Consider the following 25,539-nt stretch of genomic DNA (forward strand, 5'->3'; position numbering starts at 1 on the left):
GAATTTAAAATGGAATAAAAAATCAAAACAGTACAGTGTTCTTTCTGGCCACATTCAGCTGTCCTGTTACAGATGCAGAAACAGCCTTTGATGTAAGAGTAATATTAATCAGATAAAATGCTAATATTTGCATACTAGTGAAGTGATGTCAGAGATTGTAAATTACAGCCATGACTCTAACAGAGTAGCATTGCCTGTTTAAAATATCCATCCTTAGCGTTACTGTTCCTGTTTCCACTCATCTTCTAAAGAAAATGGCTTAGATTTCTCATTCTCCCCTCACCCTTATAAGTTACAAAGAAATATGGGGTCTCCTTTTATCTTAGATATAATTACTGCTTACAATTTCAGACACATGGGAAAATACTATTTGTAGAAATGCATATATACCTAAATGAGATCAATTATACTTTGTCAACAGTGGGGAAAGATCTGGAAATATTGCTGTAATTTCTGACCCTTTAAAATAATACAGTATTTTCTGTTTGACATATCTACTCCTCACTCTCCCTGCATCCCCAACACAGGGCTAATACATTATCTGTCTGTGTACTCAAAGTTGTCTTCTGTAGACTGTATCACCTACTTCCTTTGTCCTTATTAATAAAATTGGAATTAGTTAATATTTTTAAGTTACCTATTATGATTTATGAATACCTACAAACTTCTGGATTAGGACAATTGAGTCCTAGTTAAGAAATTATAATTGACAGGGCATTCTAAAATCAATAAATTGGACCTAGCTGTTGGACATCTAGTAAGCACAGTGGAACAGAATAGGTATTCTCAAATACAATCAAAGTGTAATTTTTGCCAATGAATAACACAAAACATAGTGCTTGAAATGCAATTGAAAATATTAAAATCCAATACAAAGTAAAGCATGACACATTTTATACTCAAGAATTAAAAATAAGTTCAGAGAAAATGCTTAGCAATTATAAAATAACAAGGTCAATATGGATAGCATGGAAATGATAGGATTATATTAGTCTATTAAAGAATTCAGACAATTTCAATAGTTAAAAGAATAGATTAAGCAGTTTTGAGGAAGAGGAACCACACTCACAAAAGGCATAGATCTTGCAAATACTGAATGAATATTCTAAGTCAATTTAAGTTCGAAAATGAGCGACTGTGTTGGAATATGGGTTTATGAATCAACTTAAGCTAGAAGTAAAGGAATGCATTTAAAAAGTTTGGAAAATTAGTTTGGGGCTAGATGTTAAAGAACTATACAGAGAAACTTTATTTTTTGTGGATTTTCGCACAGGATATACTTGATACAAATGAGAGAAAGATAAAGATTATTGGAAAGCTTTTGAAATAGTTCAAGAAACATATATTGAGATCTGGTCCCTGATACCAAGCAGTGAAAATGGACATTTAAGAAAGAGTTGAGAATCTATACTGATTTCATTGAGCATAGGAGAAGAGAGAAAAGAGGGACAGAAGGTTTTCTTAAATTTCTGGTTAATTCAACTGAAGAATAATAATTCCTTTTATAGAACCCTTGTTAAATAACTTACGAGTTTTTACATTGTCACAATTGTAGCTAATTAAATACTTCTGATTTTATTTTTCTGCTTTTATTTCTCTTCTACTGTAAGATGGCAAGCTTCCTGAAAGAATTGGCCTTGTTTCTTAGGGTCTCTGAGGCATTCCCAGCAATTAAGCCAGCATCTGGCATGTACAACTTACCTCACAAATATAGATAAATAAGTGAATAGAAATGAAACTCATGAGTATAATTCTGAGAAGAACAAGATTTTGTGGATAACCATAGGAGTTTGGGTATTAAATATACAGAATTTAAAATACTATTAGATCATTCATACAGAGATGTGCCCATATATTTTCCTGTATTCACTGATTATTTTAAAAAATATTATTTAGCATTTGTAATATGCAAAACACTGTTTTAGACACTGGAGATAAAAACTGTGAATAAAAGAAACCTCAAAAATTTACATTCTAATGGTTATGGAATTTACATTCTAATGGTTCTGTATTCTAAATTATTTTTCCCTTTCATTTTACAATAGTATATAAAGTAAATTTTAATTTATGCCAAGATTTAAAAAAAATATTGCTCTCATAACTTTCTTTAACTACTGCTCCATTTCTCTTTATCCCTTTATGGAAAGCTCAAAGACATTTTCTATCTGCTCTCTATAAGAGTTAGCTACTGCTGTGTAACAAACCAGACTATAACTTAGTGTCGTAAAAGAGAATTTGTTTTGGGCAGCCATCTATAACTTGGCTTCATGGCTGCCCTCAGATCTCTGGTGAAGCCCAAGATTGTTAAAAAGAGTACCAAGAAGTTCATCTGGCACCAGTCAGACCAATATGTCAAAATTAAGCGCAACTGGCAGAAACCCAGAGGCATTGACAATAGGGTGTGCAGAAGATTCAAGGGCCAGATCTTGATGCTCAACATTGGTTACAGGAGCAACAAGAAAACAAAGCACATGCTGCCTGGTGGCTTCCGGAAGTTCCTAGTCCACAATGTCAAGGAGCTTGAGGTGCTGCTGATGTGCAACAAATCTTACTGTGCAGAGGATGCTCACAATGTCTCCTCCAAGAACTGTAAAACCATTGTGGAAAGGGCAGCCCAGCTGACCATCAGAGTCACGAATCCCAATGCCAGACTGCACAGTGAAGAAAATGAATAGACAGCTTATGTGCATATCATATTTGTTAATAAAACCACAAAACTAAAAAAAAAAATTTGTTTTTATCATAAGCCTACCATCATCTGGGCATTTTTGCTGATCTTCATTGGGCTCATTCATACTTCTTCAGTAAGCTGATAAATCTGGCATATCCAGAATGGCCTTATTTGTACAAGATACTTGAATAACAAGCCAAAGTGTGCCATACCTCTTGAGATGTATCATCAAAAGTGGCACAGTGTTGGAGCACCTGGATGTCTCAGTTAAGCAACTGACTCTTGGTTTTGGCTCAGGTCATGATCTCACGGTTTTGTGAGTTTGAGCCCCACCTCAGGCTCTGCACTGGCAGCATGGAGCCTGCTTGAGATTCTCTCTTCCTCTCTTTCTGCTCTTTCCTCCCTTGGACTGTCTCTGTGTCTCTCAAATAAATAAAACTGAAAAAAAAATGGCACAATGTCACTTTTTGCCACATTCTACTGGTCAAAACAAGCCCAGAATCAAGGAGTAGAAAAGTTTCCACATCTTTATGGAAAGACCTGAAAAATTACATTTCAAAGAAACATGGATTCAGGGAAAAGAATATTATAGCATTTTTCAAAAAAATCTGTCATATACTTTTATTCTGCAGAGAGTAAGACAGATTCTACATCACACAGTATGGGTTAAGGAATAGGTTTTATTGAGGAAAGGGAAACTTACAAGATTGAGTTCAGCAAAAGAAAGGAGGCAACTTTTCATCATGCACCAATCATTCCATAGAGCCATGCAGGAACCTGACTCAGTTTTCTTGTCAACAGGATAGATCTGTGTTTCAGTGGATAAACATTATGTTCTATTTTATCTTCTGATTTAAGAAAGTTTCCTTATTTGTGGGGAAATAGACAACTTTGGTGTGATTGGATTTGAATCTTGGTTATTTGTGGAATTGTACTTGGGGCTTACTGGATGATAAAGTCCCCCTGTTGGAGAAAGTACTGACATTCTTTCAGTACAGCAGGCAACCCTGAATGAGCACAGAGTATCATTTTGGGAAATTCTATGCCTTGTATCACACTCCTCCCACTCTTTCTTAGCTGAACTCATTCATGCCCACTTAATGGTCAAATCATCATTAACTTTACCAATACCAACTCCCATGGTCCGTTCCTAATCTTCATTTTAATTGGACTATGGGCATTATTTGATACAACAGGTCAATCGTTTCTCCATTAAACACACACACACACACACACACACACACACACACACACACACAACTTTACTCACATTTTAAATCACTGCTTTCTCCAGGTTTTCCTCCTTACTAACTAATGTTAGTTAGTATTTGAAACTAAGTTTCAAATTTCCTGTTCAAATTCTGTAAACATCGGAGATACCTGGGATCCCTCATCCACTACATGGATGCTTCGTTTACTATTTATTCCCACTGTCTTTATAGTCCTAAAATCTCAAGGCTTTAAATACCCTCTATACTCTGACAGCTATCACATTTGTATCTCTAGACTTGACTTTCATCCAGACAAATACTAAACTGACTTTTGACATATTTACATGGATATAAAGTAGGCATCTCAAACTTAAAATCTTCAAAACAAAACTCTAAATGTTTCCCAAAATGTGTTTTCTTTCCCATCTTCATAAACAGTAGCCCCGCGTATTCCAGTTGCCTGGAGAAAAAAATCCTGACTCTCACTCAAACCACATGCTCAATAAATCAGCAAATTCAACTTGTTTAACCTTCAAAATGTACCTTGAACCATTATTTTTAGCCACTTGTGTATTAACAGGCTGGGCCAGGCCATCCTTATCTTGTGCCTGAGTTATTGCCATCAACTTTTATCTCCTCTCCTTGCCTTGTCTTTTGTCTCCTTGATTTCAGTGTACACACAGTAAGACTATAATCAGATCATGCTACTCATCCTTGGCTCAAAATGATATGTCGCTCAGAGAAAGAGTCAACATTCTTACAGTATATTTCCACCTAGTATAGCCCTCTCAGCATTCACTCCTCTCCACCTGATGACTGTATTTCAGTTGCATTAGCCTTCTTGGTATTTTTTTAAACAGGATCATTCCACACATGTCTCCACCTCAGGGACTTTATATGCCTTATCCTCTCTTCTAGAAAAGTTCTTTCTCTAGGTATTCACATGTTTCACACCTTTCAAGCTTTGTAATTTTTTTCAGCAAATTTCTATACAAACTAGAAATCCTCCTCCCCAATTTCAAGTGTTCTCTGTCTTACATTGCTTTATTTTTCTTCAAAGTTCTTATCTCCATATAATATGCATATTTTTTCACTTGCTTATTTTTTTGTGTCATTTATTAGACTGTTAACTCCCTGAGGACAGGATTATAGATTATTTTGTTCATCACAATATCACACATTACCTGACACACAGTAAATGCTCAATAAATAGTTTTTCAAGGAATGAATTGCCAAAGAATAATGTAAGACCTTGTTTAAAAAGTATATTACACTCCTATCCAAGAAAAAGTCTTCTTTAAAGTTTTTACTGTCATGGATTTGTTTACTTTGGAGTTATATACTCCATAGCTTGCTGTGCTCTAACACTGACCTTTCTCACAATTTCAGCCTTGTAATTCCAACTGATTATTAAATATTCCCACCTACATGTGTCTATAAATGAATACTTAACCTTCTATTTCAAGGAGCTATGGAATCTATTTTTATGCTAATGTAATCATCATTCTCACATTTCAAAATATTATTTACCCTCATCTTAGTGTATTATTTATGTGACTTTCTTTCAATTTATACTTAAAATTTCATAAGGGCAATGCATATCAAATTCCTTTTGGCTTGCTTCAGAATTCTCAGCATATTGACTTACAGAGAGAATATACTCAATAAATATTTATGGAACACACAATATTATAGATAAATTATGAATTCCTACTATAGATAGTTTATCTGGTTTTGTATACACATCATTACAGAAACTAAACTAACAAAGTACTATATTGCAAAGGGAACCAATGAATATATAAATATATAACACAGATTGGAAGAGATAAAATATCTCAAATTCCTGATTAAGTGAAATCATGTTAACTTCTCTATTCTCCCCCTTTTAATTGTATATGACTATGAAATCTGGCCACAAATGCTATATCGTCTCTTATGTCTTGACTAGACAAATAGGTGGGCTTCTTTTACTCAGACCAGAGTCAACTCACAGACTTGGAACTGACAGTGGTATGAGAGCCTCTTTTAAAAATCCTCTCATTCCGTAGTAATATTAAACTAAACTCCTGCAATTCTAGTGGCGCAAAGTCCAAGCAGAGTATAACAGCCTTTTGGAAGCCAGCTCATGAACATCATATCTAAAGAAAATGACCCTCACCCATACCTGGAATGAAGCTATCCTGGACTTTGACCTTAGGTGTCCTTACTGAGGGACAGATCTGAAAGTGAAGGTGCCTCTAAAGCTGACTTTGTTCTCCAGACTCTCCTTAAAAAGAGAAAGCATGCCAAAATTTAGCCACCTGTGGGTGCCAGAATAGTGGAAGCTCCACTGAATGATAGCGTTAAGCCAATCAGCAAATTGTAACCTAATGAATGCATAGCTATCTACATCCTCTTTAGGAGTAGAATGAGTCTAGAGTAACAGGAATGGTGACTTTCTATTAATATACATTATCAAGGGTGTCTGCGTGGCTCATTGGGTTGAGCGTCTGACTTTGGCTCAGGTCATTATCTCACAGTTCGTTTGTTCTAGCCCCACATCAGGCTCTGTGCTGACCGCTTGCTCAGAGCCTAAAGTCTGCTTTGGACTCTGTGTCTCCTTCTCTCTCTGTCCCTCCCCCGCTCGTAATTTGTCTCACTCTGTTTCTCAAAAATAAATGTAAAAAAAAATTTTGTAAATATACATTATCAAATTGAGTTTTCATCTTAGACTTACTGAGACTAAACTATTTTTTTCATTACTTTCTTCATATGCATTATTTTATTTATCCCTCATTATAAACCTATGGAATAGCTATTCCTCTAATTACATGTTTATTTTTTCACGTACGTGGTAAGTGCTATAGCCAGTGCTCCGTCCCGTGTCTGACAAACTCTGCAGGTTTTGCTACCAACCACTACTGCATATGTTGGGAGGAGTAGTTGAAATAGCATAGCCAATTATTTCTTCAGTCAACAAATATTTTCTAATACTCAAGGTATTTTAATCAGTATGCCAGATCTACATATAAAATGTTGTTCTTGACCTCTGGACGTTTGCAATCTATTAAAGAAGATATGTGATTCTTCCTTTTTTTTGTAATGACTGCTTTCCTCTAACACATTTAAATATTTGAAAACAATTTGTTCTCCTGAGTGGCTTACTATTCCTTTCCCCAATCTACAAATTTGATTACCCTGTGGATTTACTTGGCAAGTTATGTTTTTCACAGATGGCATAGCTGCTTTCAAATGATCACAAATTCTTATTTGAGTAGTTCAGATGAATGAGGTATTATTTTAATGTGAAGAGTTGAATTTGGAGCTTAGAAGACAATGTGTGTGTAAATGTGCACAAATGTATGTTACTAAGTAATTTAATAGGGTCTCATAAATTCAACCTTAAGTTATATACTGAAGATTTCCAAATATTTATTATTAACCCTTCCTGCCACCTAGATTCTGATTATATTCCTAGATATATACATTGGTATAGATGTCCTATGATACTCCATTTCAGCAGGTCTTAAATTAATTTTATTTACTTTCCATGTGTCCTTTTCCTTGACTTTTCTATTTCTGCCATACTTCTTCCTGACATATGAAATCAAACATATGTTCATCCAAATCAATCTTTCACTTTTTACCTGATTTTACATACAAACCAATCAAAACCCTCCCTCCTCGGACTCCCTTGCTCTATTCTTATGCCAACCCTTCACAGCCTCATCTTGTCCAATGCCAAAAATGAACCCTTCTAAAATAATATCACATTACCAATATCTTGCTTAAATGTTTCAGTGACACCCCATTGCTTATGTTGAAAAGTATAAATTCTCAATAGATTACTGAAGTTCCTCCCTGTCTCCCCTTTGTCTGTTTTAGAAACACACTATCCTATCCTCCTAGATACAATCTACCCTACAAGTAAATGAATGACTTCCATTTCTTTTGACATCTTTTGGGTTTCATCAATTCTAACTAATGTTATGCGTCTACTTATGATATTATCTCTGACTCTCAAAATCTCTCTCATCCTTCAAAGCCCAACCCAAATCATGTGAAATAAAGTATGAACTCTCTCTTCCCAGAACCCCATAGTACTTAGTGGTAACAGTACTCTTGTACTGTAAAACATGCTGCCTTATATTACAGTAATTTCTGAACACATCTCCATTATTTTACTGTAAGTTCATTATAAACTTTTATATCCTTCCCAGTGCCCAACTGAGAATTTTACATCTAGTAGGTATAATAAATATACAATAAAAATACATCATAGGGGTGCCTGGTTGGCTCAGTCAGTTAAGTGTGCATCTCTTGATTTGGGCTCAGGTCATGATCTCATGGTCACAAGATTGAGCCCTGCATATGGCTCCATGCTTAGCTTGGGACTCTGTCTCTCTGTCTGTATACCTTCTTCTCTCTCTCTCTCTCTCTCTCTCCCTTTCAAAATAAATAAACATTTAAAAATATATACACATTGTATGCAATGATGATGGTGGTTAAAATGTAACTTCTTTGTTGAGAAATGAACTCCAGCTCTGCTGATCCAACACTAAATTATGTCAAGCAATGAGTCCTGCAAAATGATTCTTAATGAGGATCAGCCTGCAGTGAAGTTCTACATGAAACTGTTAATGACCTCTCATGTGTGCATATTAGGGGGAAAAATGATTCTAATAACTTCACTACAACATGACATTTGGAGTGGAAAAGTAAACCATAATGTTTACACTCTCTCAAGAAAAAAAAAGTGAGAAAAGCTCTTCACAAAAGCAGCAATCTGTGAGGGAAGCAGTAGGCAAGAATGAAAGCTACCCAGCAACCTACTGGGCTGGTAGGAACCTAGGTACCAATCACCTAATGTGATTAGAAGGAGACTGTCTCTCCAATGCCTTGGGTGAGAGCTAGTATCCAAAAGATGATACATCAAAAAGGAAGAAAATATAGTTTCTAGTCAGATTCTCAAAATGAAATCTCTTTCCCTAATTTCTGCATAATTAATAGAGAACTGCAGATTAAAAAAATATATCCTCTGTTTTAGTGAAATATCTGATGGGTGTACAAATAGGCAGTGACATAAACCCTAATGATTAGACATCAAAAATCAATAAACTAAGGCAGAGAAGGAAGATGACTTACCATGACCAAGCATACATCCAATACTCAAAATTATAATGCAACACACACTGTCAAATAGGTAATAAGTATTAGCTAATATTTGACACCTTTCTTCAGGACCCGTGTTCTTTTATCAGGGGAGAGGTGCTTGGTTTGGTTTTTACTTCAAAATTCTTCTAAATTTTGCCATAAAAATGTGTTTAGACAGATACTGGCCTTGAAATGGGATCATGGGCATAAATGCAACTGCCTGTTTTAAGGGAAAGAAAGTGTAAGTTGGAACTCTCTGATATGAAGGTCTAGTCATGCACTGTACCCCATATCAGATTACTCACAGATCTTTGTGTCTTAGTTTCATTTTCTGTAAAAAAATAAATAAATAAATAAATTTAGTAAAATGTGTTCTACTTCATAAAATATATGAAGGATTAATTTGGATTGAATTAACAATGTCATTTGTGGTGATAGGAAACAATCACGGAAGGGGAAAGCCTGCTGGGTGTACCGTTAGCATGAGAGCTTGAGGTCTGAAGAAGTAAAAGTTAGGGATTCTCCAAGAACAATGCACTGATTGTGCTAAGGAATTCGTTACTAATTTCTGCCATACATCTAGTTCTTCTACTCAAAAGTGAAGTTTAATTAAAGGGTACATAGGAAAAAATTGTGCTATCGTGGAAAACTGCATTGTTTAGATATCAGAGGATACTCCTCAGGAATGTCTGCCTACAAGACAGCATAATGGTTTGCTTTATTTATTGTGAAATCATTACAATAGGTTCAGCTAACATCCATTGTCTTATATAGATACAATAAAAAGAAAAGAAAAAAAAATAAATTATCCTTGTGATGAAAACTTTTAGGATATACTCTTAACATTTTTCTTGTACATCATATAAAAATGTTAACTGTAGTCATCATGTCTACCTTACATTTCTAGTACTTATTTATCTTATACCTGGAAGTCTGTATCTTTGGATCACCTTCCTTCAATTCCTCCTCCCTTCCACACACACTCTGCTCCTGGTAGGCACAAGTCTGATCTCTTTTTCAAAGTTTTTTGTTGCTCATTTGTTTTTAGATTCTATATATGAGAGCATACAGTGTTTGTCTTTCTTTGACTTATTTTACTTAATGTAATGGTAAGGTAAGGTCCATCCGTGCTGTCACAAATGGCAGGATTTCCTTGTTTGTTTTAATGGCTGAATAAAATTTCAGTGTGTGTGTGTGTGTGTGTGTGTGTGTGTGTGTGTGTATACATATACATATGTGTATATATATATATCCATTCACCAATGGACACTTAGGTTCTTTCTATATCTTGGCTGTTGTAAATACTGCTGCTATGAACATGACAGAGTAGATACCTTATAAGTTAGTGTTTTAATTTTCTTTGGATTTATTTCCAGAAATGGACTTGCTGGGTCATACAGTAATTTTATTTTTAATTTTTTCAGACTCTTCCATACTGTTTTACATAGTGGCTGTACCAATTTATATCCCTACCAACAATACACAAGTGTTCCCTTTTCTCCACATCCATGCCAGCATTTATCTCTTATTTTTTGATAAATAGGCATGAAGAAATAGCTCATTGTGGTTTTAATTTGCATTTCCCTAAAGACTAGTGATGTTGAGCATCTATTCATACACCTGTTGGCCTTCTGCATGTCTTCTTTAGAGAAACGCCTATTGAGGTCATTTGCCCATTTTTAAATTGGATTTCTTTTTGCTATTGAGTTGTAGAAGTTCTTTATATGTTTTGAAATATTAACCCCTTATCATATGTATGGTTTATAATGGTTTATAAATATATTTTCCTGTTCCAGAGGTTGTCTTTTCACTTTGTTAGTAGTTTCTTTTGGGGTGCAGAAGTTTTGTTTTTTTTTAGTTTGCTGTAGTCCTACTGAAGGTTTGTAACCCCTTTAGGACCTTCCCAGCTGTAATCTGAAACTGGCCCCCATTCTCAGAGGGCAGGGAGAAACCAAAGAGGCAGACAATTCCAGATTGATAGTTGGCAAGTTTAACAAGCAAAGGGAATTTACACACAAGGCTTGTCTGGTGTGGCAGCAATACAAGTGGATCCCCCTTCCCACTCACACTAAAAGTTTATAAAGAGGCCATAACTGGGTTTAGTCAAGTACACAATCCAGATACTCTCAACAGTGTATCATTATCTCAAGGCTCTGTCCTTAGGGTAGCCCCTGGAAATGGGAAAGGCATGCAGAACCCACATTCCAAAGACAGGGGAAGGGCAAAGAGCCTTTGCCCATGTCCATCTCACACACCAACCAGTGGTCATGTGTTCTTGATAATTTCTTCCTATACCCACTTGTTTATTTTTTATATTGTTGTTTGTGTTTTAGGTGTCATTAAGAAAAAACATTACTGAGATCCATGTCAAAAAGCTTTATTCCTATGTTTTCTTCTACAGTTTCATGTTTCCACATCTTACATTTAAGTCCTTAATTTATTTTGAGTGAATTTTTATGAGTGTTGTAAGATACGGGCCCAGTTTCATTCTTTTACATATGATTATTCAGTTATCCCAGCATCATTGATTGAAGAGACTGTTTATCTCCATTGAATTTTTTTGGCCTCTTGTCAAATATTAGTTAACCATTCTTATTTGAGATTATTTCTGGACTCTTGATTTTGTTCCACTGGCCTGTCTATTTTTATGAAAGTACCATATGTCTTTATTACAATAGCTTTCTAGTATAGCTTGAAATCAGGAAGTGTGATACCTTCTACTTGGTTGTTTCTTAAGATTTCTTTAGCTATTTGGGGCCTTTTGTGGTTCCATACAATTTTATTTACTTATTTGATGTTTATGTTTCTTTATTTTCACCTTTATTGAGGTTTGCTGGACAAATACAAATAGTATATATTTAAGGTATACAATGTGATGTTTTGATACACAAATAATTGTTAAATAATTACCACAATCAGGCCAATTAACATATCTAGTTATCTCCTCACATAGTTTTGTCTTTGTGTGGAGGAGAACATTTATGATGAACTCTCTTGGCAAAGTTTGAGTACACAATACAGTATAATTAACTATAGTCACCATGCTGTACATTAGATCTCAAAACCTTATTCATCTCTGATAGCTGAGGCTTTGTTATTTTTTATTATATTTTTCAAATTTTATTTAAATTCTAGCTAGTTAACATATAGTATAATATGGTTTCAGAAGTAACATTTAGTGATTCATCACTTACATACAAAACCAGTGCTCAACACAAGTGTGCTCCTTAATACCCATCTCCCATTTAGCCCACTCCCCACTGACCTCCCCCCATCAACACTGAGTTTATTCTTTATAGTTAAGAGTCTCTTGGGGCACGTGGGCGGCTCAGTCGGTTAAATGTTGAACTTCAGCTCAGGTCACAATCTCACAGTTTGTGGGTTTCAGCCCCACTTCAGACTCTATGCTGATAGCTCAGAGCCTGGAACATGCTTCATATTCTGTGTCTCCTTCTCTTTCTTCCCTCCCCCACTTGCACTCTGTCTCTCTCAAAAACAAATAAACATTAAAAAAACAAGAATCTCATGGTTTGCTTTGCTATGTTTTTTCCCCTCTACTATATTCATCTATTTGTTTCTTAAAATCCACACATGAGTGAAATCATATGGTATTTGTCTTTCTCTGACTGATTTTTCTTAATATGATACACTCTAGCTCCATCCACATCATTGCAAATGGCAAGGTTTCATTCTTTTTGATGGCTGAATAATATCCCATTGTGTAGATACCATGTGTTCTTCATCCATTCATCAGTCAAAGGACATTTGGGCTTTCTATAATTTGGCTATGGTTGATAATGCTGCTATGAACATCAGAGTGCCTCTGCCCCTTCAAATCAATATATTTTTGTATCCTTTGGGTAAAAACCTAGTAGTGCAATTGCGAGGTTGTAGGGTAGTTTTATTTTTAACTTTTTGAGAAACCTCCATACTGTTTTCCAGATGGGCTGCACCATTTTACAATCCTACCAACAGTGTAAGAGGGTTCCCTCTTTTCTACATCCTTGCCAACATCTGTGTTTCCTGTGTTGTTAGTTTTAGCCATTCTGAAAAGTGTGAAGTGGTACTTCATCTTGGTTTTGATTTATATTCCCCTGATCATGAGTGTCTATTAGCCATCTAAATGTCTTCTTTGGATGTCTTCTATTCATGTCTTCTGTCCAATTTTTAACTGAATTAATTCATTTTTGGGGTGTTGAGTCTGATAAATTCTATATAGATTTTGGATACTAATCGTTTATCAGATATGTCATTTACAAATATCTTCTCCCATTCTATAGCCTGCCCTTTCATTTTATTGAGTATTTTCTTCCCTTTAGAAGCTTTTTATCTTGATGAAGTCCCAATAATTCATTTTTGCTTTTGTTTCCTTTGCCTCTGGAGTCATGTCTAGTAAGAAGCTGCTACAGCTGAAGTCAAAGACGTTACCGCCTATGTTCTCCTCTAGGATTTTAATGGTTTCCTGTCTCATATTTAGGTCTTTCATCCATTTTTAGTTCATTTTTATGTGTAATGTAATAAAGTGGTCCAGTTTTATTCTTCATGTTGCTGTCCAGTTTTCGCAACACTGTTTGTTGAAGAGAATTTTTTCCATTGGATGTTTTTTCCTGCTTTGTGGAAGATGAGTTGACGATATAGTTGTGGGTCCAAATCTGGGTTTTCTATTCTATTCCATTGATCTATGTGTCTGTTTTTGTGACATTGCCATACACTATCTTGATAACTATAACTTTGTAATATAGCTTGAAGTCTGGAATTTTGATGCTTCCAGCCTTGTTTTCTTTATCAAGATTTTTTTGGCTATTTAGGGTGTTTTGTGGTTCCATACAAATTTTAGGATTGTTTGTTCTAGGCCTATGAAAAATGCTGGTGATATTTTGTTTTTAAAGTTTATTTTGAGAGAGAGACTGAGAGAGAAGGCATGCCTGTGTGAGCAGGGGAGGGGGAGAGAAAGAGGGAGAGAGAGAATCCCAAGTAGGCCATGCACTATCAGTGCAGAGCTAATGCAGGGCTCAAACCCACAAACCATGAGATCATAACCTGAGCTTAAACCAGGTGTTGGATAGTTAACCACCTGAGTCACCCAGGTACCCTGCTGGTGGTATTTTGATAGGGATTGCCTTAATTGTGTAAGTTGCCTTGGGTAAATAGACATTTTAACAATATTTGTTCTTCCAACCTATGAGCATGGAATGTTTTTCTATTTCTTTGTGTCATCTTCAGTTTATTTCATAAGCTTTCCATAGTTTTCAGTGTATAGATCTTTTACCTCTTTGTTTAGGTTTATTTCTAGGTATCTTATGGTTTTTGGTACAGTTGTAAATAGGATTAGTTCCATGATTTCTTTTTCTGTTTCTTCATTATTAGTGTGTAGAAATGAAACAAATTTCTGTACTTTGATTTTATATTCTGCAATTGCTGAATTCGTGTATGGGTTCTAGTAATATTTTGTGTTATTTTTATTTTTTTATTTATATGAAATTTATTGTCATATTAGTTTCCATACAACACCCAGTGCTCATCCCAACAGGGGCCCTCCTCAATGCCCATCACCCATCCTCCCCTCCCTCCCAACCCCATCAATCCTCAGTTTATTTTCAGTTTTTAAGAGTCTCTTATGGTTTGGCTCCCTCCCTGTCCAACTTTCCTTTCCCCTTCCCCTCCCCCATGGTCTTCTGTTAAGTTTCTCAGGATCCACATAAGAGTGAAAGCATATGGTATCTGTCTTTCTCTGTATGACTTATTTCACTTAGCATCACACTCTCCAGTTCCATCCACGTTTCTACAAAAGGCCATATTTCATTCTTTCTCATTGCCACATAGTATTCCACTGTGTATATAAACCACAATTTCTTTATCCATTCATCAGTTGATGGACAGACTCTTTTCATAATTTGGCTATTGTTGAAAGTACTGCTAAAAACATTGGGGTACAAGTGCCCCTATGCATCAGCACTCCTGTATCCCTTGGGTAAATTCCTAGCAGTGCTATTGCTGGGTCATAGGGTAGGTCTATTTTTAACTTTTTGAGGAACCTCCACACTGCTTTCCAGAGTGGCTGCACCAATTTGCATTCCCAGCAACAGCGCAAGAGGGTTCATGTTTCTCCACATCCTCTCCAGCATCTGTAGTCTCCTGATTTGTTCATTTTGGCCACCCTGACCAGTGTGAGGTGATATCTGAGTGTGGTTTTGATTTGTATTTCCCTGATGAAGAGTGACGTTGAGCATCTTTTCATGTTCCTGTTGGCCATCTGGATGTCTTCTTTAGAGAAGTGTCTATTCATGTTTTCTGCCCATTTCTTCACTGGATTATTTGTTTTTCAGGTGTGGAGTTTGGTGAGCTCTTTATAGATTTTGGATACTAGCCCTTTGTCTGATATGTCATTTGCAAATATCTTTTCCCATTCCGTTGGTTGCCTTTTAGTTTTGTCGATTGTTTCCTTTGCAGTGCAGAAGCTTTTTATCTTCATGAGGTCCCATTGTTCATTTTTGCTTTTAATTCCCTTGCCTTTGGAGATGTGTCAACTAAGACAAGTAAGACAAGCTGTGGCTGAGGTCAGAGAGGTTTTTTCCTGCTTTATCCTCTAGGGTTTTGATGGTTTCCTGTCTCACATTCAGGTCCTTTATCCATTTTGAGTTTATTTTTGTGAATGGTGTAAGAAAGTGGTCTAGTTTCATTCTTCTGCATGTTGCTGCCAAGTTCTCCCAGCACCATTTGTTAAAGAGACTGTCTTTTTTCCATTGGATATTCTTTCCTGCTTTGTCAAAGATGAGTTGGCCATACGTTTGTGGGTCTAGTTCTGGGGTTTCTATTCTATTCCATTGGTCTATGTGTCTGTTTTGGTGCCAATACCATGCTGTCTTGATGATGACAGCTTTGTAGTAGAAGCTAAAGTCTGGGATTGTGATGCCTCCTGCTTTGGTCTTCTGCTTCAATATTACTTTAGCTATTCGGGGTCTTTTGTGGTGCCATAAATTTTAGGATTGCTTGGTCTAGCTTCGAGAAGAATGCTGGTGCAATTTTGATTGGGATTGCATTGAATGTGTAGATAGCTTTGGGTAGTATTGACATTTTAACGATATTTATTTTTCCAATCCATGAGCACAAAGTGTTTTCCCATTTCTTTGTATCTTCTTTAATTTCCTTCATAAGCTTTCTGTAGTTTTCAGCATACAGATCTTTTACATCTTTGGTTAGGTTTATTCCTAGGTATTTTATGTTTCTTGGTGTAATTATGAATGGGATCAGTTTCTTTATTTGTCTTTCTGTTGCTTCATTATTAGTGTATAAGAATGCAACTGATTTCTGTACATTGATGTTGTACCCTGTGACTTTGCTGAATTCATGTGTCAGTTCAAGCAGACTTTTGGTGGAGTCTATCAGATTTTCCATATATAACATCATGTCATCAGCAAAAAGTGAAAGCTTAACTTCATCTTTGCCAATTTTGATGCCTTTGATTTCCTTTTGTTGTCTGATTTCTGATACTAGCACTACCAACACTATCTTAAATAACAGCGGTGAGAGTGAACATCCCTGTCGTGTTCCTGATCTCAGGGAAAAAGCTCTCAGTTTTTCCCCATTGAGGATGATATTAGCTGTGGGCGTTTCATAAATGGCCTTTATGATGTTAAGTATGTTCCTTCTGTCCTGACTTTCTTGAGCATTTTTATTAAGAAAGGATGCTGAATTTTGTCAAATGCTTTTTCTACATCAATTGACAGGATCATATGGTTCTTATCTTTTCTTTTATTAATGTGATGTATCACATTGATTGATTTGCAAATGTTGAACCATCCCTGCAGCCCAGGAATAAATCCCACTTGATCATGGTGAATAATTCTTTTTATATGCTGTTGAATTTGATTTGCTAGTATCTTATTGAGAATTTTTGCATCCATATTCATCAGGGATATTGGACTATAGTCCTCTTTTTTTGCTGGGTCTCTGTCTGGTTTGGGAATCAAAGTAATGCTGGCTTCATAGAATGAGTCAGGAAGTTTTCCTTCCCTTTCTATTTCTTGGAATAGCTTGAGAAGGATAGGTATTATCTCTGCTTTAAACGTCTGGTAGAACTCCCCAGGGAAGCCATCTGGTCCTGGACTCTTATTTGTTGGGAGATTTTTGATAACTGATTCAATTTCTTCACTGGTTATGGGTTTGCTCAAGTTTTCTATTTCTTCCTGTTTGAGCTTTGGAAGTGTTTGGGTGCTTAGGAATTTGCCCATTTCTTCCAGGTTGTCCAGTTTTTTTGGCATATAATCTTTCATAGTATTCCCTGATAATTGCTTGTATTTCTGAGGGATTGGTTGTAATAATTCCATTTTCATTCATGATTTTATCTATTTGGGCTATCTCCCTTTTCTTCTTGAGAAGCCTGGCTAGAGGTTTATCAGTTTTGTTTAGTTTATCAAAAACCCAACTCTTGGTTTTATTGATCTGCTCTCCAGTTTTTTTAGATTCTATATTGTTTATTTCTGCTCTGATCTTTATTATTTCTCTTTTTCTACTGGGTTTAGGCTGCCTTTGCTGCTCTGCTTCTATTTCCTTTAGGTGTGCTGTTAGATTTTGTATTTGGGATTTTTCTTGTTTCTTTAGATAGGCCTGGATTGCAATGTATTTTCCTCTCAGGACTGCCTTCACTGCATCCCAAAGCATTTGGGTTGTTGTATTTTTATTTTCATTTGTTTCCATATATCTTTTTTAATTTCTTCTCTAATTGCCTGGTTGACCCATTCATTCTTTAGTAGGGTGTTCTTTAACCTCCATGCTTTTGGAGGTTTTCCAGACTTTTTCTGTGGTTGATTTCAAGTGTCATAGCACTGTGGTCTGAAAGTGTGCATGGTATGATCTCAATTCTTTTATACTTATGAAGGGTTGTTTTGTGACCCAGTATGTGATCTATCTTGGAGAATGTTCCATGTGCACTTGAGAAGAAATTATATTCTGTTGGTTTGGGATGTAGAGATCTAAATATATCTGTCAAGCCCATCTGATCCAATGTATCATTCAGGGCCCTTGTTTCTTTATTGATCCTGTGTCTGGATAATCTATCCATTCTTGTAAGTGGGGTATTAAAGTCCCCTGCAATTACCACATTCTTATCAATAAGGTTGTTTATGTTTGTGATTGTTTTATATATTTGGGGGCTCCTGGATTCGGCACATAGACATTTATAATTGTTAGCTCTTCCTGATGGATAGACCCTGTAATTATTATATAATGCCCTTCTTCATCTCTTGTTACAGCCTTTAATTTAAAGTCTAGTTCGTCTGATGTAAGTATGGCTATTCCAGGTTTCTTTTGACTTCCAGTAGCATGATAGATAGTTCTCCATCCCCTCACTTTCAATCTGAAGGTGTCCTCAGGTCTAAAATGAGTCTCTTGTAGACAGCAAATAGATGGGTATTGTTTTTTTAACCATTATGATACCCTATGTCTTTTGGTTGGAGCATTTAGTCCATTTACATTCAGTGTTATTATTGAAGGATATGGGTATAGAGTCATTGTGATTTCTGTAGGTTTCATGCTTGTAGTGATATCTCTGGTACATTGTGGTCCTTGCACCATTTCACTCACAGAATCCCCCTTAGGATCTCTTCTAGGGCTGGTTTACTGGTGATGAATTCCTTCGGTTTTTGTTTTTTGGGAAGACCTTTATCTCTCCTTCTATTCTGAATGACAGACTTGATGGATAAAGGATTCTTGGCAGCATATTTTTTCTATTCATCACACTGAAGATTTCCTGCCATTCCTTTCTGGCCTGCCAAGTTTCAGTAGATAGGTCTGCCACTAGTCTTATGTGTCTATCTTTGTACGTTAGTGCCCATTATCCCTAGCTACTTTCAGAATTTTCTCTTTATCCTTATATTTTTCCAGTTTCACTATGATATGTTGTGCAGAAGATAGATTCAAGTTACATCTGAAAGGAGTTCTCTGTGTCTCTTGGATTTCAATGCCTTTTTCCTTCCCCAGATCAGGGAAGTTCTTAGCTATGATTTATTCAAGTACACCTTCAGCCCCTTTCTCTCTCCTCCTCTTCTTCTGGAATTTGTTCTGTTTGATTGCATCATTTAGTTCTCTAATTCTCCCCTCATACTCCTGGATTTTTTTTATCTCTTTTTTTCTCAGGTTCCTCTTTTCCCATAATTTTATCTTCTAATTCACCTATTCTCTCCTCTGCCTCTTCAATCCGTGCTATGGCTGCCTCCATCTTATTTTGCACCTCATTTATAGCATGTTTTAGCTCCTCATGACTATTTCTTAGTCCCTTAATCTCTGTAGCAATAGATTCTCTGCTGTCCTCTATGCTTTTTTTCAAGCCCAGAGATTAATTTTATGACTATCATTCTAAATTCTTGTTCCATTATATTGCTTAAATCATTTTCAATCAATTCATTAGCTGTCGCTACTTCCTAGAGTTTCTTTTGAGGAGAATTCTTCCGTTTCATCATTTTGGGTAGTCCCTGTGGTGGCTCCAAACTGCAGGGCACTTCCCCTGTGCTGTCTGGAGTAACTTGTTTTGGTGGGCGGGGCTGCAGTCAGAACTGATGTGTGCCCCAGCCCACCCCTGGGGCCACAGTCAGACTGGTGTGTACCTTATCTTCCCATCTCCCAGGGGCAGGACTGACTGTGGAGTGGTGTGACCCCTGTCTGGGCTACTTGCACACTGCCAGGTTTGTGGTGCTGCTTCCATGGGATCTGGTGTACTAGCCAGGGTGGATATGCAAGGTGCACAGGGGCAGGAGGGGCAGGATTAGCTTGCTTTGCCATAGGTGGTCCCCTGAAGGAGGGTCCCTGCAACACCGGGAGGGAGGCAGACCTGTCGGAGGGATGGATCCACAGAAGCACAGCGTTGGGTGTTTGCATGGTGCAAGCAATTTGGGTGATGGTAACTTGTTCCCTTTGGAATTTTGTCTGGGGGATGGGAGAGGGATATGGCACTTGCCAGCACCTTTTTTACCCTGCAGAGCTGAGCTCTGTCTTCCGGGACTCAACAACTCTCCCTCCCGGTGTCATCTCACCCTCCCTGCTCTCAGAGAGCAGAGCTATTGACTTTTAACATTCCAGATGTTTAGTCCTGCTGGCTGTCAGAACTCATGCAGTCCAGCCCCTCTGTTTTTGCAAGGTAGACTTCAGGAGCTCTGCCTTGCACGGTGGGCTGCCCCTCCACCATCCCCGCTCCCTCCTGCCAGTCTGTGTAGCACTACCGCCTCTCCACCCTTCCTACCCTCTTCCATAGTCCTCTTGTCTACGCTTGGCTCCGGAGAGTCCCTTCTGCTAGTCTTCTGGCAGTTTTCTGGGTTATTTAGGCAGATATGCATGGAATCTAAGTGATCAGCAGGACGAGGTGAGCCCAGCATCCTCCTATGCCGCCATCTTCCTGCTTGTTGTAGTCTTTTGGGTTTTCCTCATAGAGTATTATTTAATCTGCAAATAGTGAACCTTTGACTTCTTCCTTGCCAATTTATTTCGTTTTGTTCTCTGATTGCTATGGCTAGAATTCCCATTACTGTGTTAAATAACAATGGTGAGAGTGGTCATCCCTAACTTGTTCTGACTGCAGAAGTAAAGCTCTCAGTTTTCCCTATTGAGGATGATATTAACTGTGAGTCTTACATATATGACCTTTATGATGTTGAGGTATGTTCCCTCTATCCTTACTTTGCTGAGGGCTTTTATCAAGAGTGGATGCTGTATTTTGTCAAATGCTTTTTCTGCATATATTGAGAGGATCATATGGTTCTTATCCTTTCTTTTATTAATGTGGTGTATTTGCAAATATTGAACCAGCCCTGCATACCAGGAATAAATCCCATTTGTGGTGAATAATTCTTTTAATGTACTGTTGGATTCAATTTGCTAGTATCATCTTGAGAATTTTTGCACCCATGTTCCATAGGGATATTTGCCTCTAATTCTTTTTAGTGGGGTCTTTGGTTTTGCAATCAAGGTAATGCTGGCCTCATAGAATGAATTTGGAAGTTTTCCTTCCATTTTTTATTTTTTGGAATAGTTTCAGAAGAATGGGAAATAACTCTTCTTTAAATGTCTGGTAGAATTCCCCTGGGAAACCATCTGGCCCTGGACTTTTGTTTATTGGGAGATTTTTGATGACTGATTCAATTTCCTTGCTGATTATGGGTCTCTTTAAAATTTCTATTTCTTCCAGTTTCAGTTTGGTAGTTTATATATTTCTAGGAAGTTATCCATTTCCTCCAGAATGCCCAATTTGTTGGCGTATAATTTTTCATAATATTCTCTTATAATTTGTATTTTTGGTGTTGTGATCTTTCCTCTTTCATGATTTTATTTATTTGGGTCCCTTCTTTTTTCCTTTTGGTAAGTCTGGCTATGGGTCTATCAATGTTATTAATTCTTTCAAATAACATCCTCTTAGTTTTGTTGATCTGTTCTGTTTTGTTTTGTCTATATAATTTATTTTTGCTCTGATCTTTATTATTTCCCTTCTTGTACCACCTTCACACCTTATTTGATGTTCCATTTCTAACTCCTTCAGGTATAACATTAGGTTATGTATTTGAGACTTTTCTTGCTTCTTGAGGTAGTCCTGTATTGCTATAAATCTAAATTCATTGTCTCTTATGACTGCCTTTGCTGCATCCCAAAGTTTCTGGACTGTTAGGTTTCCATTTTCACTTGCTTCCATGTGTTTTTAATTTCTTCTTTAATTTCCTGGTTAACTCATTCATTCTATGGATGTTCTTTAACCTCCATGCATTGGTGGTCTTTCCAATTTCTTTTCTTGTGGTTGACTTCAAGTTTCGTAGTGTTTTGGTCAAAAATCATACATGGTATGACCTCATTCTTTTTGTATTTGTTTGACTCAGTATGTAGGCTATTCTAGAAAATGTCCTATGTGCCCTTGAGAAGAATGTGTAGTCTGTTGCTTTAAGATAATTGTTCTGAATATATCTGTTAAGTCCATCTGGTCCAGTATATCACTCAAAGCCATTGTTTCCTCTTTGATTTTCCACTTATATGATCTGTTCATCGCTGTGAATGGAGTGTTAAAGTTTCCTACTATTATTGTATTATTATCAATGAGACTCTTTGTTAGTTGTTAATTGATTTATGTATTTGGCTAATCCAAAGTTGGGGGAATAAATATTTACAGTTGTTACATCTTCTTGTTGTATAGACCCCTTTATTATGACATAGTGCCTTTCTTCATCTCTTGTCACTTGCCTGATATTAGTAGGACTACTTTGGCTTTTTTTTTTTGACCTCCATATTATAATAGATGGCTCTCAATCTCACTTTCAATCTGGAGATGTCGTTAGGTATAAAATGAGTCTGTCTAGGAAAGCATATAAATGGGTCTTGTTTTTTATTCCATTCTGGTACCCTATGTCTTTTGATGGAGCATTTAGTACATTTACATTCAGGGTGGTTATTAATAGGTATTAATTAGTGCCACTGTATTATCTGTAAAGTCAGTGTTTCTGGAGATTTTCTCTGTTCCTTTCTAGTCTTTGTTGCTTTTGGTCTTTTTTTTTGCACCCAAAGAGTCCCCTTTAATATTTCTTGCAGAGCTGCTTTTAGTGGTCATGAACTCCTTTAGTTTTCGTTTGTCTGGAAACACTTTATCTCTCCTGTTCTCCAGCCTTGTTGGATAAAGTATTCTTGGCTGCATATTTTTCCCATTCAGCATGTTGAATATATCATGCCACTACCTTCTGGCCTGCCAGGTTTCTGTGGTGAGATCTACTTCTAACCTTATTTGTCTTCCCTTGTAGGTTAGGGTTCTTTTCCCTTGCTTTTAGGATTATTTCCTTATCTCTGTATTTTGCAATTTTTGCTAAAATATGTCTTGGTGTTGGCTGGATTTTATTGATTTTGATGTGAGTTCTGTGTGCCTCATGGATTTGGATGTCTGTTTCCTTCCTCAGATTAGGAAAGCTTTCAGTTATAATTTGCTCAAATAAACCTTCTGCCCCCTTTTCCCCTCTCTTCTTCCTCTGGGATTCCAATGATAAAATGTTATCATGCCTTGTGAAGTCACTAAGTTCTCTAAGTCTTTATTCATGATCCAACATTTTCCTTTCCCTCTTCTTCTGAGCTTCATTATTTTCTATAATTTTATCTTCTGTATTACTTATTCTCTGCTTTTTTCATCTTTGCGGTCATTACATCCAGGCAGTTTTTCATCTAGGTTATTGCACTTTTTTCTTTTTGGCCTGACTAGTTTTTAGGTCTTTTATCACTGTGATGTGAGACTCCCTGGTGTCTTCTATGCTTTCCTCAAGCCCAGCCAGTATCCTTATGATTGTTGTTTTAAATTCTAGTTCAGGCATAGATTATTTATATCTCTTTTGACTAGATCCCTAGCTGTGATCTCTTCTTGTTCTTTCCTTTGAGACGAATTCCTCCATGTTGGCATTTTGTTTAGGTCTCTGTCTTCTCTGTGTAGAAAGCCTGTTATGCTTCCTACTCCTAAGAGCAATTGCTATATTAAGAAGAGATCATATACTGTCCAGTGCCTGGTGCTTCAGGGGTATAGTGTTTCTGGGGTATGCTGTGTGCATTCGGCTGTTGTATTTGGCTGATCTTTCCCTCAGGTCAGTCTTTTGTAGAGTTTCTTCTTGACTAAAATAGGGACTTTTTGGACCTTGTCCACTGTGTGGTGAGTTTTAACTATGTGTGCTTTAGTCTGCTTGTTAAAAGAGGCTAGATCCTATTTCTCCTAGAGCTGAAGTTTTGCAGCCCTCTTTGTGTTGCTCTTCTGAGGGAAGGGCCCACTGCTATTCTGATTCTCAGCCACACTTGCCATAGTTAAGAAGCACCTACAGAGCACAAGAAGGCAGGGTTTGCTGTGAGAAGCTGGAGCCTCTACTGTGGGCACTGTGCTGCTCACTGAAGTCCCTCCGTGTTGATGGGTGGGGGTGAAAATATCACCAACCAGGGGCTCCTGGGTGGCTCAGTCGGTTAAGCGTCCAACTTTGGCTTAGATCATGATCTCCAGGTCCATGAGTTCAAGCCCCGCATCCGGCTCTGTGCTAACAGCTCAGAGCCTGGAGCCTGTTTCAGATTATGTGTCTCCCTCTCTCTCTCTCTGCCCCTCCCCCTCTCACACTCTGTCTCTCTGTCTCTGAGAAATGAATAAACCTTAAAAAAATTAACATTTTCTTCTTCTTTTTTTTTTTTTTATCAGCCAGTTATTTCATTCCCAGAGAGGGGAGATCATGCCCGCTGCTGTTCAGAAAACCTTCACAGGAAAGTGAAATCTCCCCTCATTTGTCCCAGACTTCCCTCAGATCCCTGCCTTCATCCTGTGTCCAAGCCATCTGACACCTGACGTAACATACTCCTATGCTTTATCTCAGGCACACCAGCTGGGTTTCAAAACTCCAAATTTTAGGTACCCAGCATGGCATTGACCCATGCTGATCCTCTGGGGGAAGATCTCGCCGCATTGTGGCTGGTGCCAGTTTGTCCCAGAAGGGCAACTGCATGAAGGTATAGGGGCTTGGAGTTTAAGGAAAAGGACATCAAAACACTAGCGTCCAGGTTAACTGTCCTTAGCAGGCATCTCTGCTCATATGCTCACGAATGGGCAGCTCAGTGGCACCTCATGGCTCTTTTGTCCCTGTCAAGACAGTGCCACCTCTTCAGAGTACACTCCAAGAAGGGGAACCGTCTCTTTCAGAGTGACCCAGGAGATCATCAGACCATGCTGCACACTCTCGGGTTCTCTGCCTTCCTTCCCCAAAAGAGAACCTCTACGCCCAGCAGGCTCCACTCAGTGATGACATAGACTTCTAAAACTTCAGACTTTAAACTCTGCTGCTTATAAAAATGTGCAATTATCATCCCCTCTTGTTTTCCCCATCAGTGGTTTTGGGGAAATGTTTTTCTTATGCAGTGCCAGGTGCTCTGTTCCCTCTGTCTCTCCTCCTCTCTCTTTCCTTGATCAGGCCTACCTCCCTTCTTCAGTACCAGCGATTCTTTTCTCTCTGCAGATCCCATCTCTGCACCTCCTATCTTCCATGATGTGGCCTCTTTTCTCCCTCTAGTTGTACAGTTTGTTCTCTCCGTCCTCTGATTTCCTGAGTGTTCAGAATGATTTATATTTATCTAGCTGTGTTTGAGGAACAAGGCAAGCATAGAGTCCTCCTACTACTCCACCACCTTAACCTCTCCTCAGATTATTATATTGTCGTAATGTGTTGACCTCTTTATCATTATACAATAACCTTCTCTGTCTCTTTTTTATAATTTTTAGTTTAAGGTATATTTTGTCTGATACAAATATAGCTATTCCTGCTTCTTATTTGGCTACCATTTGTTTGAAGTCTCTTTTTCCATCCCTTTACTCTCAGCCTATGTGTGTCTAAGGCTAAACTGAATCTCTTTTAGGCAACTTATTGCTGATATTTTTAAAAGTCAATTCACCCATTCTATGTATTTTAATTGGAGAATTTAAGCTATTTACATTTAAAGTAATTATTAATACATAATGACTTACAGCTGCTATTTTGTTAATTGTTTTCTAAT

The 25,539-nt window shown here is 37.3% G+C and overlaps 1 protein-coding gene across 1 annotated transcript; it reads left to right on the plus strand.

Annotated features, from left to right (window-relative positions):
• Positions 1-2,243: 2,243 nt before the first annotated feature.
• Positions 2,244-2,675, plus strand: LOC125175284 (60S ribosomal protein L32-like). The gene has a single exon (XM_047875709.1). It carries the CDS (start codon positions 2,268-2,270, stop codon positions 2,673-2,675), a length of 408 nt encoding a protein of 135 aa, XP_047731665.1. The 5' UTR covers positions 2,244-2,267.
• The last annotated feature ends 22,864 nt before the right edge of the window (positions 2,676-25,539 follow it).

This window comes from Prionailurus viverrinus, chromosome C2 (genome assembly GCF_022837055.1).
Source record: "Prionailurus viverrinus isolate Anna chromosome C2, UM_Priviv_1.0, whole genome shotgun sequence".
Classification (NCBI taxonomy): domain Eukaryota; kingdom Metazoa; phylum Chordata; class Mammalia; order Carnivora; family Felidae; genus Prionailurus; species Prionailurus viverrinus.